The sequence below is a fragment of the Oncorhynchus mykiss genome, chromosome 26 (assembly GCF_057628025.1).
Source record: "Oncorhynchus mykiss isolate SJ-2025 chromosome 26, ASM5762802v1, whole genome shotgun sequence".
Lineage (NCBI taxonomy): Eukaryota > Metazoa > Chordata > Actinopteri > Salmoniformes > Salmonidae > Oncorhynchus > Oncorhynchus mykiss.
Genome location: NC_143047.1, coordinates 15,544,892 through 15,566,556, shown reverse-complemented (window position 1 = coordinate 15,566,556; position 21,665 = coordinate 15,544,892). Strand labels below are relative to the sequence as shown.

Sequence of the window (21,665 nt, the reverse complement as noted above, 5' to 3'; positions counted from 1 at the left end):
TAAGGTATTGTAAATGGATGAAGTGAGGGAGACAGAGGGAGAGAGGGTGACATAGGGAGATCGCCCAAGCTGTGCTGCTGAGCTCGTCCAATCTGCTTTGCTCCATCAACTTCATGGGAGGCCTCATCCCCTGCTCCGAAAGGGCCAACTCACTCCACCAGAATTACAGTGCATCGCTCTCTCTCCATGTTTCCCCCCTCTCTCTCTCACTGTTTCTCTCTCTCCCTCTCTCTCTTGCGCTTTCCATGTTTTTCTCTCTCTCAGCCTCTCCCTCTCTATCTACCCCCCTCTCTCTATCTCTCTCTCTCCCTGTTTGTCTCCCTGTTTTTCTCTCTTTCACGTTCTCTCTCTCCCTGTTTCTCTCTCTTCCTCTCTCTTAAACACACACATTTTCTCCATCTCGCTCCCTTTCCCATTCACATCCACGCCTCAATAGCTCCATGCACACTCCAACATGACTCTTTATAGGTAGAAGAGACAGAGGTGCTAGCACAGTCGTTTCAGGACTCCTGAGTGGCGCAGCGGTCTAGGGCACTGCTTGTCAGTGTAAGAGGCGTCACTACAGTCCCTGGTTCAAATTCTGGCTGTATCACATGCGTCTGTGATTGGGAGTCCCATAGGGCGATGAACAATTCGCCGGGGTAGGCCGCCAAGACTTTGTTCTTAACTGACTTGCCTAGTTAAATAAAGGTTAAAACAATAGTTATACAGTACATATTCCATTTGGAGCAGACTGTATAAAGCTTTGCTGTGTTTTTCCTTCATTACGTTTGTGCTAGCCTCTTCCCTTTTTCCCTGACTGTGTTATTATCTGTTCTGGGTGCTTGTTCCTGACATGTGATGCCTTATAAATTGGTACCTGCCAGTGCCCTGCTCGCAGAGCTTACGCAAGCCTAAAAAACAAGTAAGCAAACGAAAGCAAGCTAAACACAAAACATGGCAGTGTTGTTCTCTACTCAACTTTTTTACGGGGCTACTTTAAATACAATTAACGAAGCCTTTGGAAAAAGAGGAAAACAGCAGTATAAATGAAAGCGTTGTCAGCAGAGAAGCGAGCAGGCAGTTCCCCTGATGGAACACTGTATTAATTATTGTCCAAACGCACAGACGGGTCTTTTTCTCTCTCTCCCACTCTCTGTCTCTCTCTGTCTTTCTCTGTCTCTCTCTCTATCGCTCTCTCTCCCACTCTCTGTCTTTCTCTGTCTGTCTCTGTCTCTCTCTCTCTGTCTCTGTCTCTCTCTCTGTCTCTCTCTGTCTCTCTCTCTCTCTGTCTCTCTCTCTGTCTCTCTCTGTCTGTCTCTGTCTCTCTCCCTGTCTCTCTGTCTCTCTCCCTGTCTCTCTCTGTCTCTCTCTGTCTGTCTATGTCTCTCTCTCTGTCTCTCTCTGTCTCTCTCTGTCTGTCTCTGTCTCTCTCTCTGTCTCTCTCTGTCTGTCTCTGTCTCTCTCTGTCTCTCTCTCTGTCTCTCTCTGTCTCTCTCTGTCTGTCTTTGTCTCTCTCTCTGTCTCTCTCTGTCTCTCTCTCTCTCTCTCTCCCTGTCTCTCTCTGTCTCTCTCTCTGTCTCTCTCCCTGTCTCTCTCTGTCTCTCTCTCTGTCTCTCTCTCTGTCTTTCTCTCTGTCTCTCTCCCTGTCTCTCTCTGTCTGTCTGTCTCTGTCTCTCTCTGTCTCTCTCCCTGTCTCTCTCTGTCTGTCTCTGTCTTTCTCTCGGTCTCTCTCTCTGTCTCTCTCTCTGTCTCTCTCCCTGTCTCTCTCTCTGTCTCTCTCTGTCTTTACATCCCTCCCTGAATACACACTATCTTATGACAACCCCCTAGCACAACAGCAACCAAATAGAGAGATGGAGTAATGGAGGGAGCAGTCTAAAACAAATTCAGGTAGGCCAATGGCAGTCTTTGTAAGCACATTATTTCCTCTCGGGATTCTGAACTGGGGCCACTTCCTCCTGTCACTGCCATGTTGAGTTGTTAAGTTGTTTGAATGTTCTCCCTCCCTCCCTTGCCTTCAACATGGGGACGTTTTATCCCTGTATTATGGATTCACAGTATTATTTGGCATGCTCTCAGTCTTGCCGTTTGCAGCTCTGAGGGATTGTTGGGTTGAATGAGGGATTAGGGCCGGGCCAGTTCCTGCTCACTGCATTGCTCTTATAGCATCTCAACAATCACAGAGATAAAATGAGCTCCCTCTCATTGTGTTGGGGATTTATGCCTTCCTGTTCCCGTTGTCGTCTTCACTGTCTCCTTTTGGCATAAAAGGTCTTTGCGATGGCTGAATGTCAAAATGTATTTTATGTCTGTAGTTGGAAATACAATGTTGGAGCGTTGCGGCCTGAACACCTCTACTGTGAGTGACTGTCTGGTAGTCTGTGTGGGTGTGTGGGCTTGGGCCTGCTGTGTGGTCCTGTCCTGTCCTCCCCCTCACCACAGGGGAGCCATCACCAGTACATGACTCTATAAGTGTCCACGGCCCCAGTCCCAGGCCACCATGGCATGGCATCGGGGACGTCCTGGCCTCCTCTCCTCTCCTTTCCACACTGTGGACTACTGTGACATCTTTATGCCTGTCCAGAGCCTGAAGGGAACCTGTCTCTTTAAGACCTGCACTCCTCTCCTGCTTTCTTTCTTCTTCAAGACAGATTATATTTATGGCTGCAGTAAAAGAGCAAAAGCCCCATTTTGTCACTGATCAAGCTCATTTTTTATTTTCCCTCCCAGAGTCACAGTGAGGGGGGACTGGAAATCAGTGGGGTTGAGCCAAGGGGCCTGCAGTGTACATTTCACACAGTTGCTGTTTTATCCTGTAAGAGGGATTGGTTTCTGGAGGCCTGGCGTCAGCCTCTGCTTTACGATTTCAAATCATATTAGGTGCAGCCTTTTGAGAGACATTGGGTGGAGAGTAGCCCAGACGAAACGGTTGAGCATACCTTCAAAGGCTTGGTCGTTTAATTATTCATATCCATTTCTTTTATGCTTAAACTCTCTTAAACCAGATAAGACCATGCATTGTTGTCCCACAAAAGGTGTTTGCAACCTCCGTAAATCGCTTTTTCTGGTGCCTTGAAACAGTTAATATCAATGGCCGCCCATACACAAAGAGTATTGTCTAACGGTGATATGTCTTTTCAATTAGGAGGCGCTGAGAGACTTGGGCTCGTTCCTGGAAAAGGTAGCTTGCTTCACTGATAGCTCTAGAGACCAGTAATTGATTACAAGGTGTGAAATTAATGAAAGTTAAGCATGGAGCTAGTGTGGCCGTCTCCCTGTAGAGGTGTGTTACTGGCCCAGGACTCTTCGTACTTCCCTCCCTGCAGCATGGACTTAAACCACTCAAAAGAGTTTGTTTACTGTCTGTAAATGTGACTGAAATGACTCAACCTGACTCAACATTTAGTACTGCAGTCAGACTGAGTCATCTGCCTTCATCTGCAGGGACAGTGTCATCACAGCCCTTTAACTCTCGGAACTGAATATTATGCTCGTACATTTGTGATGAAAGCATTGATTAGAACATGGCAGCCATCTTTGACATAGCCAAATGTGACTGGTGTGGATAGAGGGAAGCTGTGAGGGCCAGGATCTCCTTCAGGTCACATTAACAGACAAACTGTCCACAGGGAAATGAACTCAATCCATCCTTTCACATTGTTAATTTCGTCAACTGTGTTTAATTTCATCAGACGGGGGGGGGGGGGGGGGGGGGGGATGTGTCTGCAGTAAGTGCAACTCTCTGTCAACGCCACAAGACATCTCAGTGACCCAGACTTAAACTGCCTGTCATATCTATAATGTATGTGTCTGCCTACTTCCAGCCACTTGCTGTACTTCTGGGGCATGAGCAGCAAAGCTGTAGTGAAGGTTTCTGATGCCGTTGTTACTGTTACTGTCGCCTCCAATGGCTCTGTTACGTCTGTGGTTATTTGGGGCCTCAACCGTGTACGGTAGACGTCCCTCGTCATCAAATAAGATGCAATTCCATTATGTTTGCCTTAAAAACATTACCGCGGGCATCCGTAGCAGAAATGGCTTTGAGAGAAATAGCAAGATAAAATTAAAGCGATTCTAGTGAAATGATATTGAAATCCATAATAAGATAGTTTAATATCTATGGTAACAGAAAATATGGTATGTAACCAACCCAAGGCTTGACTAATACAACTTTGTTTGAATTTCTAACTGCTGCTCCAGCATGATCCTACATTAGACACAGAGACCATGACAATTTCCTGATAGACTTTCCAGAGCCACCAGTGTATATCTGATCCCTATGCCAACTAAGCTAAATTCTAACCAAGTCAAGTCCTTTGCGCTTTAGCCAAAGTCTATGCCTTCTGTTAGACTCCTGGCTGGCTGGCTGGCTGGCTGGCTGGCTGGCTGGCTGGCTGGCTGGCTGGCTGGCTGGCTGGCTGGCTGGCTGGCTGGCTGGCTGGCTGGCTGGCTGGCTGGCTGGATTTAGAGATGGGGATGAGATAAATGACTGATAGTGAATTTAGCACACTAAGAAGGTCAGAGGATTAGAGGCCCCTATAGGGCCCCAGGTTCACACCAGCTAAATTACTTCTGGGTAAAGACTGAGGCCATCTCTGTTCAGTATATCACAGCAGCCAATAGAAGCACATACAACATTATGGCCACATATACTGAGTATACTAAATATTAGGAACACCTTCGTAATATTGAGTTGCATCCCCCCCCTTTTGGGCATGGACTCTACAAGACGTCGAAAGCTTTCCACAGGGATGCTGTCCCATGTTGATATCCAATACTTCCCACAGTTGTGTCAAGTTAGCTGAATGTGCTTTGGGTGATGGTCCATTCTTGATACACATGGGGGGGGAAAAGCAGTATTGCAGTTCTTGACACAAACCGGTGCGCCTGGCACCTACTACCATACCCCGTTCAAACGCACTTCAAACTTTTGTCTTGCCCATTCACCCTCTGAATGGCACTCATACAAAATCCATGTCAATTGTTTGAAGGCTAAAAAAGTATTCTTTAACCGGTCTCCTCCCCTTCATCTACACTGATTGAAGTGGATTTAACAAGTGACATCAATAAGGGATCATAACTTTCACCTGTGTTCAAGTATTTGTCATGGAAAGAGCAGGTGTCCTTAATGTTTTGGACACTCAGTGTAGTCTTGGTGAAAGTTCTGGCTGCAGTGGTGATACACTTCTACCTTCAGGAGACAAATGCCTCATTTCGTGCGTCTGCAACCATGATATTGCCTGAGACTGAGGCAGTGATAGTTATAGTATGGCTACGCTATACTAACTTGGACATGGAAACATTTCCTTTTTATTCAAAATACCTGAGGGGTATGGTCAGGGGGGCCACTTTAGTTTTAGAAGTGGGGGAGACATAACCTGGCCTCCCCCATAATCTTTTGGAGCATCTAAAGCTAATTTCCTGCATTTTTACACAATCCAATATGCCGTCACTATTTAGAACAAAAAGTAAGCAGAAATGCCCACAGTCATCAAGCTAGGTAAAATATCATTATTAAATATGTTTAAATGATAAATAAGACTGAACTAGATCAAAGGTAATTCAATAATACATATTGTGTTGCACCTATAACCACTAGAATAGCAAAACTAAGACTTTTGATTGTCTTTATAATGACATCCTCTATATCAAATTTCAGCCAGACCGAGCTGCCTGCACGCCCGGCCCCACCAGTCTAGTCAATAACTCTCACAACATAATTTCCTTCCCAGTTCCCACCTTCATTTTTGTTTAATTCCCAAGAGAAAGGTTTGGAAACAAAAAAAACGCATACACATACACCTCAAATATACATTAACAAACAGAAACAGCAAATCCTCCATATAATTAATGTCATGGGCCTAATAGTACAATCTAATACACCCCACTTGCAAACAATATAGCCGGGTCACCTCATCCTGTCCCTAGGTGTCCACCACACTGAATTGCCACAATATAATACACCCCACTAAGCTTTAGGATCTTAGTGAATCATTCATTATTGGTTTTGGGTGTGTTACGCCAAGGCCAGAGTGACAACCCCCAGGACAGCAGACCCCCAGGGCCAGGACTGCGCAGCCAGCGATAGCCTCAATAGGTATCTCCCCAGACGTGGGCATGTTTTCAATACAGACTCCTTTAGTCAGATTGTATTCCATATAAGGCATCCAGACCTTATGAAAGTTGCCCAGTATACCCTAAATCTTGTAATAAATGAAATGATAGATAACTTGACATTGTGTGAGGATAACCAACCTTCCAATGAATGGCAATACATTTCTTAGCCACTTTAAATGTTTCACATTTTACAGATGCTCTTGTCCAGAGTGACTTACAGTAATGAGTGTATACATTTTCATACTTTATTTTTTTATACTGGTCCCTCGTGGGAATCAAACCCACAACCCTGGCGTTGCAAGCCCCATGCTCTACTAACTGAGCTACACAGCTTCGTTACACAGTTTCTTCAGATAACAGCCACCAGTATCAACATTTACAAGCAAACAAAAACAGGGAGAAGGGTGGAATCTGTAGACATGCTGAAATAAAATTACATACTCTTTGCCAGAATTAGGCCATCCTTCACAAGAACACAACATATGCTAATATGTCCCCTTTTGTGTTTTACACCTCCAGCAGAGGAATGACATTTCTGACTGCATGTTATTCAGTTTCACTTAAACTGCTGTAATTTAATTCTGAGATGATATGAACATGACGGGGCATTCTAACATATCTGCATCCATTCATCATCATCAATAGCTTCTACCAGGTCTTTCTCACATTTTTGTTTTACATGTTTTGTGTCATCGTGAAAAGCCTCTACCAACCCATGGTATAGTTTGGACCTCAACTTTGAAAGTTTGTCAGACTGACTTAAAATAGCATCAGGCTTGTCCAGTGTTTGCTGCGCAGAGATAATAAAGTGCTGTATCTGCAAAAATTCACCTCAGCTCCGTCAGACTGGTCTTCCCTGGCTGCCTGACCCTGCTGAGACCCCTGTCACCATCTGATCCTTCTCAGATGAGGCACAGCAAAGCATTTCCATGGTCTACGTTTATACATTATATTATCCAAGAATAGAATCAATGGTTCAATAATTGAAATGACCATTATTCCCAGACTGTAGCTTTAAGCTGTTGACCTGTAGCTACTGTAGGTCTACCCATCAATTCAAGATGGAACTTTGTATCATTCACTGATATTGTTAATATACTGCAAAATTTACCTGAACTCCGTAGACTGGTCTTCCCTGGCTGTCTGACCCTGCTGGGACCACTGTCACCATAAGACATGATGAGCAGTGTTGTGTACTGACTGTGCACTAGAGGGCTACATTCCTGCGGGATGCCACCGGGTCCGAAGTGAGTCGAAGTGCAATCAAAAACTTAAATCATAATTGAAAAGGCTCAACGCGCGCATAGGTTAAGCTTCTATGGCAATAAGGCGTTGCACCGTTTCATTTTCAATAAGTATTGATTATCTATTTATTTGTCTCTGCCAGTAAATCGTCCCCCTAAAAGGTAGGCTATATCCTATTGGCCTATGCAAAACATAGGAAGTGTCGCTGTTGTCATTCTTGCTGCTTCAAGTTCAGTAGCCATACCTGCGAGATCAGGTGCGTGTGTGGTCTCAATTAAATAGAGTAGGCTATAGCCTATGCTTGGGCGGTGAAGCACTGGGCAGTTATCTGTCCAAGGAAATGTACTTCCTAAATACTTTAATACATTTCCTAGAAATAGGCCTAGATATTGATCACCCATCTTTCCACTCCTAAAAGGCAGGCTATGAAAATAGCTCAAGAGAAAGTGCAAGTCTCTCCTACTCTGCTCTCTACAAACTACATCTATCATATTGGTTGATATAGCCCAGTAATACAGATAGCCTTATAAGGGCCATGTGAGAATCTCTGGTAATTTAAACAATTTCCTAAATTATGTTTGTGCATTTGATATTGCTTATAGGGAGCAAAAATGATGGGACCATGGCTGGCATGTGAGCTGCGTCACATACACCTAAAATAACATTGTGGGACTGCGGTTGGGTTTGGAACCAGGTCTTGCGGTAGCCGGTGGGAGTCAGACAGAAAGCCAGCGGGTGTGGGCGGAGTGCGGTATGAAAAGCTGCGGATGGTAGCGGGATGACGAAATTGGTCCCACCAGACCTCTACTGTGCACCTTAACAGTGAAGACTGCGACGATACATTGCAATACTGACTAATAAAAACACACATTGCAGTGAAAACATTCAGAATATCAATCTTACATTGTTTGGCTTATGGTTTCATCGTGTGATTCAGGAAAGAATAATAGCTAACGTTAGCCAACTTTTGGCCAGCTCTCGCTAACGGTACATCAACTGGCGAAAGCTAGCCAAGTTCATTTACTTCTGTTGAAACAAAGGCTACAAAACATTTCCATACAAACAATTGCTGTTAGATAGTAATAATATCGGACAGATAGCTAGAGCCTGGAGCTAACCTGGCTGTGGTAGCTACTAGCTAGCGTAGCTAATTCATTCACCTCAGTTGAGAGGGGATGAAACATTAACTAATATTACATGTCAGTTACAATACTAGCTCAGCACTGTGAATAAACACATGTTTTTTTCTGTTAAGTTCAACAGCAGTTACCCTGCCAGCTAACATCAGCAAACTAAAGAGTTGCCAGTTTCTACTTAGTTTGCTTTTACAACTCAGTGAAAGAGCACAACACATACACACTGAACTGGTGTTCGTCTTCCAATCGTTCGGCACGCTGTGTTTTAGAGACCACCCGCTCGCTGGTGGACAGCTAACTTACGACATTTTTGCATGATTCTGCAAGATGTAAAATCGGCGCGCTCTTGTTTCGCAAATTAGAAGTGCAAACGTTATTGGTGTGTCCGAGCCCTTAAATCCAGGGCAGTCTCATGGCATACAGTCTTAAAGTTGAAATGTTGGAGAGTGTTAAAATACATTTAGCTTGACGTTGGTATTCATACTGTGGTCTCTTCTAATGCAGCAACCAGGAGCATCATGCTCTTTAAGTGAAGGAAGACTTGAGTGTAGTAATGCTCTGAGTGGAAGTGGAGGTTACATACAGACCTCCTCCACCTTACTCTGCTATCTGAGTGGAGAGGAGGCTCCATCCAGTAAGTCACATCCAAAGCCAAACTGCTTGGCAGTCTCTCTCTCTCTCTCTCTCTCTCTCTCTCTCTCTCTCTCTCATACGCACATACAAATTGAATTTAAGTAAATTTGACAAACTGGGGCTTCTGTTATCTACCTTATTTGGACCTTATGTCCCTGTCAGCTACATTATGTTTAGGAAATCATCCATATTATCACCACCCACCCAAAAATCTGTATTTAAGACCAGGAAATTACTCATGCTGTAGAAGTAGTCACCAATTAGCATGTTTTACTCCAAAGCATTACTTTGCATTTCTATGGAAACAAGAAACAACCGATTGCCCCACTATGTTTGCGTTTAAATCATTCTTATTAAGACTATTTTTTATAGTGAATGTGAGAATATGTAGCTGTTTCCTAGAGATGTGCAGCTGTGTGGTTGTTGGAGACAGAGCTGGCCTGATACAGAGGCAGTGGCAGGGTCGTAGCCAGCTGCTCCTGAGTGCTCTGAGAATATTCATCTCTTCAGTAACCACCAAAGACTGCAGCAGAGCAAAATGAGAAATGTTGTTTTATAATGAGAGCCTTAGGCAAAGATATACAGAGGCATGTCTTTTTAAGAAATTCTGTCATTATATATTCTCCTAGTGATACTGCAGAGAGGAGAAGGCATACTAAAGAACAAACTCACTCAACTGAGGGTTTAGGATGGATGCAAGAAGATCTTTAATGTTGTGGGTGTCTGCAAATGTTTATATTGCTGAGTGGCGGGGGGGGGGTAAACACATCAACCTTTTACTACACTGCTCAAAAAAATAAAGGGAACACTTAAACAACACAATGTAACTCCAAGTCAATCACACTTCTGTGAAATCAAACTGTCCACTGAGCAAGCAACACTGATTGACAACAATATTTCACATGCTGTTGTGTAAATGGAATAGACAACAGGTGGAAATTATAGGCAATTAGCAAGACACCCCCAATAAAGGAGTGGTTCTGCAGGTGGTGACCACAGACCACTTCTCAGTTCCTATGCTTCCTGGCTGATGTTTTGGTCACTTTTGAATGCTGGCGGTGCTTTCACTCTAGTGGTCTTATGAGACGGCGTCTACAACCCACACAAGTGGCTCAGGTAGTGCAGCTCATCCAGGATGGCACATCAATGCGAGCTGTGGCAAGAAGGTTTGCTGTGTCTGTCAGCGTAGTGTCCAGAGCATGGAGGCGCTACCAGGAGACAGGCCAGTACATCAGGAGACGTGGAGGAGGCCGTAGGAGGGCAACAACCCAGCAGCAGGACCGCTACCTCCGCCTTTGTGCAAGTAGGAGCAGGAGCAGCACTGCCAGAGCCCTGCAAAATGACCTCCAGCAGGCCACAAATGTGCATGTGTCTGCTCAAACGGTCAGAAACAGACTCCATGAGGGTGGTATGAGGGCCCGACGTCCACAGGTGGGGGTTGTGCTTACAGCCCAACACCTATAAGGACGTTTGGTATCTGCCAGAGAACACCAAGATTGGCAAATTCGCCACTGACGCCTTGTGCTCTTCACAGATGAAAGCAGATTCACACTGAGCACGTGACAGACGTGACAGAGTCTGGAGATGCCGTGAAGAACGTTCTGCTGCCTGCAACATCCTCCAGCATGACCGGTTTGGCGGTGAGTCAGTCATGGTGTGGGGTGGCATTTCTTTGGGGGGGCCGCACAGCCCTCCATGTGCTCGCCAGAGGTAGCCTGACTGCCATTAGGTACCAAGATGAGATCATCAGACCCCTTGTGAGACCATATGCTGGTGCAGTTGGCCCTGGGTTCCTCCTAATGCAAGACAATGCTAGACCTCATGTGGCTGGAGTGTGTCAGAAGTTCCTGCAAGAGGAAGGCATTGATGCTATGGACTGGCCCGCCCGTTCCCCAGACCTGAATCCAATTGAGCACATCTGGGACATCATGTCTCGCTCCATCCACCAATGCCACGTTGCACCACAGACTGTCCAGGAGTTGGCGGATGCTTTAGTCCAGGTCTGGGAGGAGATCCCTCAGGAGACCATCCGCCACCTCATCAGGAGCATGCCCAGGCATTGTAGGGAGGTCATACAGGCACGTGGAGGCCACACACACTACTGAGCCTCATTTTGACTTGTTTTAAGGACATTACATCAAAGTTGGATCAGCCTGTAGTGTGGTTTTCTACTTTAATTTTGAGAGTCACTCCAAATCCAGACCTCCATGGGTTGATACATTTGATTTCCATTGATAATTTTTGTGTGATTTTGTTGTCAGCACATTCAACTATGTAAAGAAAAAGTATTTAATAAGAATATTTCATTCATTCAGATCTAGGATGTGTTCCCTTTATTTTTTTGAGCAGTGTATATCAGATAGTGGAGTCTGTGATGATGATGATATTCCCTAGGGTATCACCTCTGTCGTGTGTTATCTCTCACACCTTCAAATAGATCCTGGTAAAGAACTCACATGCCCAAAGAGCCAATCAGAGGGGCTGTTGGTAGTGTTTATTCCCGTAAAACATTGAGGCTATAGAGTTAGGATTAGGGCTGTACTTGACAGTAGCCATTCAAATGGTCTCCCTTTCTCTCTCCTGCCTGCTCTTCCTCTCTGCAGTGCGGCCTTGTCTATTTGCTCTCAGCCGATCCACTCATATCAGACACGATCAGCCCGGCAGATTGTCGGCAGTGGTGCTGATAGCTGTCACTAACGATTCCCTCCTACACATCTTCTGCCCTCTTGTAGTCAGACCCTTGTTTGAAAAACTAATTAAACATTTTGAGAACAAGACTTGTTAAACTGATTATTGCAACCTAAAGTTTGCCTCAGCTGTTACGGCCGAAGGAGGAACGAAATGGAAGTGGTGAGAAATCGATAGTCCACTCTGCCTCTTCCGACATCTTAATGCCAGTCTCTCCTGAGAGGAGGGCATGCTGAAGTGATGGAGTCTCTGTCAGCTACAGGAGACGTCAGAGGAGTTTTTAATGGAGGTCTTGGCAGAGCTGAGGAGGGCTGGTCGAGGTGGGGGATTGACTGGCCAGCAGGGGTATGACTGGACTAGACACTGTGGTTCCAGTCCCAGTTCTTCTCATACTAGGCTAGTGTTTATCAACTCCCCCGCCACACATTCCCTCCCTCCCTCAGTCTGAAACATGCTTAGGATGCTAACATGCTTAATTAGCCATCATACTGGGTATACAGTCGGATTCTGGTACACTGTAGACTAAGGAAATGAAAATCGTGTTAACCTTGCTGGAATGAGATTTGAAATCACCCCACTCAATTTACCTGAGGATTAGATTCCCCACACACTGTTTAAATGCACGGCCAAATCAGTATTTATATGGATGTGTTACACTAAAAACTATTCCTAGCTGTGAGAGTATTACACCAAAACCTCTGATGCCGACAGTTTGTTTTCACTAGACACTAGATAAGATTGGGAATTTCTTTATGGCCCTATTTTTTTATATTTGTAAGCATTTTTTTTATAGCACAGTCAGACATTTTGGATATTTATCTGGAGGGATGTTTTAAAAGAGATTGTATTGAATTATAGTGAAACGGATCGGAGATGAAAGTACATTGTCATTATTGTGAGTGCTCTGTCTCTGTCTGTAGGTTAGTCTTTATGCAGGGTGAGACACTAGTGTCTTAGTGAGAAGTTAATCTAGAGGCCCACATTGTCTCAATATGTGTGACTTGCCTACACTTGGAGACTAGGTCTAGCTCAGTACAGCCAATACCAGACAATTGTCCCCCTAACCCAGCCATTCCATGTTTAATCCAGGCTGTCTCAAGGGAACATGACCATTGAGGTGCAAGGCTGCAGTGAGGGTCGGAGGAACTACTGGACTGGTATTCACGTCTGGATCAATCACATCAGTAGTCAAACTCATTGAGGCGGGCAGGTGACCTCCCGCTGCAACTCACTATTCTAAACTCTCAGCAGCGTTGTGCTAAATGGTGAAGTAAAGGCAGGGAACCTAGAGCCAAGCATCCATCCCAGGAGAAAGGTCACAAGCTACTTCCTGATGTGCATGAAAGACAGCTTATAGTTTTAGAGTGGGCTAATGGTACTGCATGCAGGCCTTATTCCTATCCCAGCCCAGTCACACACACCCACAACAAACAACACACACACATGCACAGAGGCATACACATACACATGTGCACAGACACACACGAAACACCGCCACCTCCAGATGGCTTTTATGGGTTCATCTGTGAAAAAAGTGTGGTTAGAAAATGATTTCTTCCAATAACTGCAGAGTCACTATTCTGTATTAAATGCACCCACGTGCACATCATATTTTTGTGTTTTCCTCAAGACCACGGCATCAAATCAGGGCAATAATGTCAGACAAATTGTGTAAGTAAATGTGAGCTGGGTTGCCGAAAAGCAATTCATTGAAATGCAAGAAATGGGGGAGAATGCTCAGTGCAAAGATGCTGACAGGACAAAAAGCTGTGCTCATCCATCTCAGTTTGCCAAGTTTTTTCTCTCCCGGTGAGGTGAGCTCCTCCTTGTCCTCCCTTTCTGTGAGATATGCACCCGGGGACAGTCAGAGGACAGACGCAGCGGCAGCGCTACCTCTAGCAGCTAGCCCTTTCATGCTGTAGGCGGAGGCAATGTTTTGATCACCTTCTCTGACCGTGATGAAGTGTGACAATGGGTGTGAGTCTGAAACAAACGCAAAGTCGGCCATTAAATTATATTATTCCCCCAAATGGAAAAAAGGAAATCATGTCTTCTCTCTGTCCGTCTTCTAGTCTGGCTGAGCCTTGACCTCTGACACTGCTCTGGCTTCTTGTTTTCTTCAGTGTTGTTATTATGACTGCCAGCCTATCACAGTCCTCCCAGATCTTACAACTGCTAAACGAATGGAAGGAAATAAAGCTTTAAATTACCAGACAGCTTATTGTTGATTGATTGATTGTTGATTGGTGAGGTGTGAACTCAGCAGACTGGGTTGTAAATGTGATTTAGGTCGACTGGCTGCTATTGTCCGAATGAGTTCTACGTGCTTTCGTCTATTGCCTGTTCTTCCTCTCTGCAGTGTGGCCTTGACTTCTTCTTCTGGGCCATGGGGGATACTAGACCCTCCAGCAGGGTTGGGCCTCAGTGTCCAACCACCCTAGGGCTATCCTCCAGTCCACCCTGCCTCCCTGTGATCTCCACTGAACCACTGTCTGTCCCCTGATCCTCTCACATCACACCAGCCCTGAGCCGCTCTGAAGGCCAGAGCTGCCAGGCCTTTGGTTTAGCCTCATAATGAAAGAGGCAGCTTATTGACCCCCTCTATGCTCCTCCTCATTCCCCAGCCTGCCTGGAATGCACTCTGGGGCTCCTGTTAGCCTGTGGTGGGGTGTCTGTCTGTCTGTCTGTCAGGGGACATCATTCTCCTTCGGTCCCAGTTAAGGAGGTGTTTTTTGTCCCGTGTAAATGTAAAACTCAGCTGACACCCGCAGATAGAGAAAGCAGCTTTGATCCTTCGTCTGTCATGACGATGTAGAACTGAGACAATCTGAGACGACAGGCCAGGACTGAGCACTTTATTCCACCGTAGGCACTGGCTGAACTTAAAACACTCTGGCTCCAGGAAAATGAATGCCAATCTGGGCTTTTACCTTCAGCTTGGCCTGCGTGAGGCCCCTGTGTGTCTTATAGAATGAATGGGGAGTTAAATGTATTTTTTGGTCATGCAGGCCCTCTATTAAGAGTCCATATCTAGGTGGTGTGTAATCATACTGCATTCACTCCCATAAAAAAAATATATTTGTACCTTTTTGTTTGGCTTCCTTTCGACACCTACACTCAAGTCGACCTGCCTGATAATATTTAAGGGCTGTAGTCCAGCTCAACCTCCAAGTCTTATCTCACTGAAATTACTGTAAAGTGATGTTTACATAAATAGACCTGTGTTTTGCTTCTATGAACTGTATGCGTTGAGTTCAGTGCAGAGCCCAGAAGTTGCACCTCTGTGGCCCCATTACTGCAGCTCTGCAGTCTCCCGACGTTCAATGATGTAACAGGCAGCCCAAAACACTCCATCCTCACCCCAGTAGAGAAGGAATGGGTGGAGGGGAAAGAGACGATAGGTAAACAGAGCCATTAGAGACAAATCTCTTTCTGAAGAAAACAAAATCACATCATCAAACAAGAGAAAAAGAAAAATATGATCCTGCAGCCCTTTGGGGCCCCAGCGCTGAAATGATAGCCGACTACGACATTTGTCTTGATCAGCCTGCCCTTAGGGATCGAGAAAATGGAGGGAGGGGTGAGAGAGAGGGAGAAGCAGAGAGCACAGCTCTGCTCTGCTTCAAAGTGCCAGACACATTCATTACTTCTCTGTCTTATTATAGCTCTATGTGGACACTTCATGCACGAAGCAGAGTGTACAGCGAGCAGAACACGGTACTACCTAGTATTCATCTGTAATTTTGGCCTTTGCATTTGGAATTAACACGGTCACAGTGGTTATCCTTTAAATAGCACGGAGCAAAGAGCTCTACAGAGAGACAGTGGAGCTCATCAGTCATGGTTGGCCCAAGGAACTATATACTGCTTTGTCAAAATGACAAGATGGACTATCTAGATTTTCTCCTTTCTCTATATGACAAGTTGCTGTTGATATCGGTTTGGGCTGGAACAGAGTTTATTAGAAGCCAATCTGTAGCAACACATCCAGCACATCCACATCTGTCACATTTCAATGATGATTATGGTCGGCCAAAACACATTATATTATACATTATCAGTCACTCTGAAAACTCATTTTTTGTTGATTGAATATAGCACCAGGATCGCATCATAAGCCCTCCTAAATATATGCCAAAATATATATAGTGTATGATTCTTCATGGCATATTATACAATAGCCATGTAATATGGTTAATCATAAATAGGATTACGTGGTTAAGCATAATCTTGCTTCCCATAATGTGTTCCAATAATCACATACATATGAAGGCTCTCATGGCCACATACTGTCAAAACATGTTTTGATTCAAACACTCAAACACTCAACTAAACAAACAGATAGGAGGTGAAATGAACCTTTTCTGTCTTACTCAGAGAATGCCACCCCAACTGCCCCCCCTAGAGCTCTCCATTTCTCTGCATCCTGTCTCATCTACCATTATGACACATTCCTGGCCCTCCTCATCCACTGCAATGGACAGAAGTCCCCTCTCTCTCTCTCTCTCTCTCTTTCTCTCTCAATAGGAAGGAGGCTTCCTATTGACCTCCATCTTGGCTGTGCAATAGTGTGTCTCTGTCCTCTCCATCTGTCCTGTGCCAAGTCCTTACAGATGCTTGGTCATTTCTCCATCCCAACGCTAGTCAATTTCGAGACTTTTTACAATTATCTTCCCAGAGTGGGTTCTCTGAAGGAGGCCAGTTTGTATTATAGCCAGCCTTCAAGCTATTTAGTGTCTCAAGCTGTTTTTCCTCCTCTACTTTATTCCGTTACATTGGAATGCCCTGGGGAAATTTGGGGATGTCTGCAATATCTGTGTCTTGCTGACCAGATTTTTGTTGGTTTTATCTTGTCAAGAAGCTGTCTCTCACTTTGATATTTCATTCTCTCTAGAGTGAATTGTGTGCTAAACTGTCTGATAGACAGTCATTCTCACAACCGTCAGAAAAATGCTCCCCTTCGTTTTTTTTTTCATTGGCAGTGTAGCATCAGAATTATACAAATACAACATCATATTTGATTTCTATTTATGATTAATAGGATAAAACCGAGTGATGTCATTGGGCATCATTACTCCAGATGACAGATTGTGAATGCAGCAGAAGGCATGAGGATACCTAGTGCCCACATCCTCTTTCGCAGTGCCAAGGCTGTTGGGTAGAAAAAGACAACACAAAGTACTCCAACTGCTGAGATATCTCTGCCATCTGGCCATGTTTTTAACACTCAAGTGTTTGTTAAATGGATCTCGATGAATCACCACATCTTGTTCATTTCAAATAAAGTAAATGTTCCCTAACATCCAGATGATACAAGCATGATATAAGGAGGGTGATGATGATGATAATCTGTAATATGGCGACAATAATGATGTGGTAAGGGCCCATAAGGTTGAAGTCGGAAGTTTACATACATCTTTAGCCAAATACATTGAAACTCAGTTTTTCACAATTCCTGACATTTAATCCTAGTAATAATTCCCTGTCTTAGGTCAGTTAGGATCACCACTTTATTTTAAGAATGTGAAATGTCAGAATAATAGTAGAGAGAATTATTTATTTCAGCTTTTATTTCTTTCATCACATTCCCAGTGGGTCAGAAGTTTACATACACTCAATTAGTATTTGGTAGCATTGCCTTTACATTGTTTAACTTGGGTCAAACGTTTCGAGTAGCCTTCCACAAGCTTCCCACAATAAGTTGGGTGAATTTTGGCCCATCCCTCCTGACAGAGCTGGTGTAACTGAGTCAGGTTTGTAGGTCTCCTTGCTGGCACACGCTTTTTCAGTTCTACCCACAAATTTTCTATAGGATTGAGGTCAGGGCTTTGTGGTGGCCACTCCAATACCTTGACTTTGTTGTCCTTAAGCCATTTTGCCACAACTTTGGAAGTATGCTTGGGGTCATTGTCCATTTGGAAGACCCATTTGCGACCAAGCTTTAACTTCTTGACTAATGTCTTGAGATGTTGCTTTAATATATCCACATAATTTTCCTTCCTCATGATGTCACCTTTTTTGTGAAGTGCACCAGTCCCTCCTGCAGCAAAGCACCCCCACAACATGATGCTGCCAGCCCCGTGCTTCACGGTTGGGATGGTGTTCTTCGGCTTGCAAGCCTCCCCCTTTTTCCTCCAAACATAACGATGGTCATTATGGCCCAACAGTTCTATTTTTGTTTCATCAGACCAGAGGACATTTCTCCAAAAGGTACAATCTTTGTCCCCATGTGCAGTTGCAAACCGTAGTTTGACTTTTTTGGGGGGGTTTTGGAGCAGTGGCTTCTTCCTTGCTGGGCGGCCGTTCATGTTATGTTGAAATAGGACTCGTTTTACTGTGGATATAGATACTTTTGTACCTGTTTTCTCCAGCATCTTCACAAGGTCCTTTGCTGTTGTTCTGGGATTGATTTGCACTTTTCGCACCAAAGTACGTTCATCTCTAGGAGACAGAAGGTGTCTCCTTCCTGAGCGGTATGACAGCTGCGTGGTCCCATGGTGTTTATACTTGCGTACTATTGTTTGTACAGATGAACGTGGTCTTGGCTGATTTCTTTTGATTTTCCAATGATGTCAATCAAAGAGGCACTGAGTTTGAAGGTAGGCCTTGAAATACATCCACAGATACACCTCCAATGGACTCAAATGATGTCAATTAGCCTATCAGAAGCTTCTAAAGCCATGACCAAGCTGTTTAAAGGCACAGTCAACTTAGTGTATGTAAACTTCTGACCTACTGGAATTGTGATACAGTGAATTACAAGTGAAATAATCTGTCTGTAACCAATTGTTGGAAAAATTACTGCACAAAGTAGATGTCCTAACCGACTTGCCAAAACTATAGTTTGTTAACAAGAAATTTGTGGAGTGGTTGAAAAATTAGTTTTAATGACTCTAACCTGTGCATGTAATCTTCTGACTTCAACTGTATAATGGTGAGATGATGGTGATGGTTATGGGAATGGTGATAGGCAGCCATAGCGGTGGGGAGGATGGGGTAGTCATGGTGATGACCATGTTGAGTGCCCTCCTCTCTACTAACTGTATCTGTCTCCTTTGCTGTATCTTCCTCCCTCCTCCTTTCTTGATCTCCCTCCCCCTCTCCCAGGTCAGAACATGGTGTTTCCCCCGGTGGCTCTGTGGGTGACGGTGGGCCTGGCTGTGTGTCTGCTGGGTCTGCTCATCGCCCTGGCTGCAGTCTGCCGTAGGAAGATCAAGGAGAGCTGTGAGGAGGACAGAGCAGGTACCTGTCTGTCTGTCTGTCTGAACAACTGTGAGAAGGATCAAGCAGGCCCACTGAACTCTGCAGTCTGTCTCAACAGCACCGCTCTGTTGTCTTTCTGAACAACACTTTTCACAGGAACACACTGAGCTGTTCCATAAACACACCCAGAGACTACACTTGAACACCCATTTCAATGGAGATAGTTGGGCTCCTCTTAAGAAACAACTCCCAAAATCCCATATCTTCCAAGGTTAAAGAAGGGTGTGATTGGGTGCTTTCTTGGGTGCTTGGGTGCTTTCTTTCTTCTTCATCTTTGCATAAGCATAACAGTATAAAGATTAGAGAAAATGTTATTAGAGCCAAAAGTGATGAAAGTGAGAGAGAAACATTGATGATATAATACCGCTGGACATTAAAATAGAGATTATTATAGAGGTGTGTTTTTTTATTGTTCTATTGTGTGTAGAGTTGATGAGGTGAATAATGTACATGACCCGTCCTGCTTTCAGACCCTTCTGAGGACACTAGTTCAAATGCTAAATGGCTGTCCCAATGATTTCCCCAAACCCTCACAGAGTAGCCCTGCCTGACCTGTATAATAGTGAAACTGGAGCCCAGATTATGTGAAAGACACAGTGGGAGGAGAGTGGTGGTTACCAGGGATGACAGCGGGAGGAGAGTGGTGGTTACCAGGGATGACAGCGGGAGGAGAGTGGTGGTTACCAGGGATGACAGCGGGAGGAGAGTGGTGGTTACCAGGGATGACAGCAGGAGGAGGATGGTAGTTACCAGGGAAGAGCTTGGTGGTTACCAGGGATGACAGCTGGAGGAGAGTTGTGGTTACCAGGGATGACATGTTAACATGAGGTGCCAGTGTCTTGGACAGCTGGTTCAGAATCTTAACACCCAGACAGTGTTTGTATGTATATATGATTATCTGCTGCTGTGGAGGGATGCTGTGACCCCGTCTGTCTGCAGGAAGTTCATTTAGAAGAGTCTGATAATTAGCACTACTGAATAGCTGGGGACGGCTTGCAGGCAGAGTAGGGACTGACTGAGAGAACTCGGTTTTGAGCCGAGATGTATGGTGGGGAGCCGGTGGCCTGGCTGTAATGAGATGTACTCCGAGTGGAGGAGACATTTAAATAAAGGTCAGCCAGTGTTTGCACTGGTCCCTGAGGTTTAAAAATATATCTGGAACTGACACACACGCACAGGCAAGAATAATTATAGCTCGATGGAACATATGAAATCAAATTGAAACGGAAAGAGAGAGGGAGAGAGTATTACAATACATTCCCAGTGTTTCCCTTATATTCATTTCATATATACTGCAAAATATAAAACATGCAAATAAAAGTATAATATATTTATTTTTCTGCCCCCACCCCCCGCACTGCTGAAAAGAATCCTAGGGGAAACACTGATTCCATACCATGAGCAAAAGGTCTTGTGGGGTCGCAGACCTGTTCTCCAGTAACCAGAAGGAGCAGGCTGCTCCTCCAGTAGTAGTAGAGAGAGAGGGTTGATAAACTGGCGGTGCACCACTCAACTAAATGAGAGGTTAAGTCTCATTCTGTTCCCTGTCTGTGGATGTTTCCAAGTTCTTTAGGATCCTTGTTTGCCGAGTTGAAGAGTAACATACACGGACTTCTTCACGTAGCACGCAGACTCACACACCCAGATAAATTGATACCTTATGAATACAGATGTGGAGATGTGTTGAAGTGCACATTCACAGCTGTTGGAACTGCAGGAAGCAGGAAAGTGCAACCTAATTGAGGCTGTCTTATCTTTTAATAGTGTTCTTGGTTTTGGCCAGATTGAAGTTGACTCTCTCCTCTGAAACTCTGGGTAGTGAGGGTAGAGGGGTCAAAAGTAGTCCAAAACAGAGTAAGCCATTTTTCTTCCCTGTCATAATGTATATGGAGCAGTGGATGTGTATCCTAACTGGGCAGAGCAGCAAGTGGGATTGGAGTCTGGGAGATGAAAGCTCAATTTATTCTAGTATTTGTTGCAGTACATCTTTCTTCCTTACTTCCTTTTTTCTTTGCTTCCCTTTTTCCTTCCTTCCTTCCTTCCTTCCTTCCTTCCTTCCTTCCTTCCTTCCTTCCTTTCTCGCATAATGAATATGTATACCGTACATGTCCAACATATTCTGTAAATGGACCAGTGTACCATATTCCTGAAGCTCATTTTACATTCAAATGAGCGTGTGATTTAATCAGACGTACCCCCGGAGTGTGTTATGTGGAGTGTGTTATGTGGAGTGTGTTATGTGGAGTGTGTTATGTGTCGGTGACATGGGACGAATGGCCCTCCGTGATAGATGAAGGTCATCGTGGGGACATGGATGATTCAGATCACTCCCCTGGGAACAGGGGATATCTGTCCTCCGTGAGCTTCCATCTTCCAGGTGCTTCATCCAGCTGCTGCACTCACTTGTTATTTATCCCTGCATGCGTATGGGATGTAACTAATCACTTAAATAACCTTCTTATATTGGACCTAATCTCTGAAATCCATCTCAGTGTTTTACGATGGCCGCTTCCCCTTGCCAGAGCAGATTTCACTCAAACTCTGTGGATGGCAGACACCATTTTGACTTTGACATAGAGGCGTCTCTGAAATGCCTGGTTC

General features: G+C 44.7%; 1 protein-coding gene across 1 annotated transcript in view; it reads left to right on the top strand.

Annotated features, from left to right (window-relative positions):
• Positions 1-21,665, top strand: part of LOC110506452 (CD276 antigen) — a 77,373-nt gene that overhangs the window by 30,809 nt on the left and 24,899 nt on the right. The window contains exon 5 of the mRNA XM_021586062.3: positions 18,909-19,043. Coding sequence (XP_021441737.2) covers positions 18,909-19,043 — 135 coding nt within the window. The remainder of the gene's footprint in view (positions 1-18,908; positions 19,044-21,665) is intronic.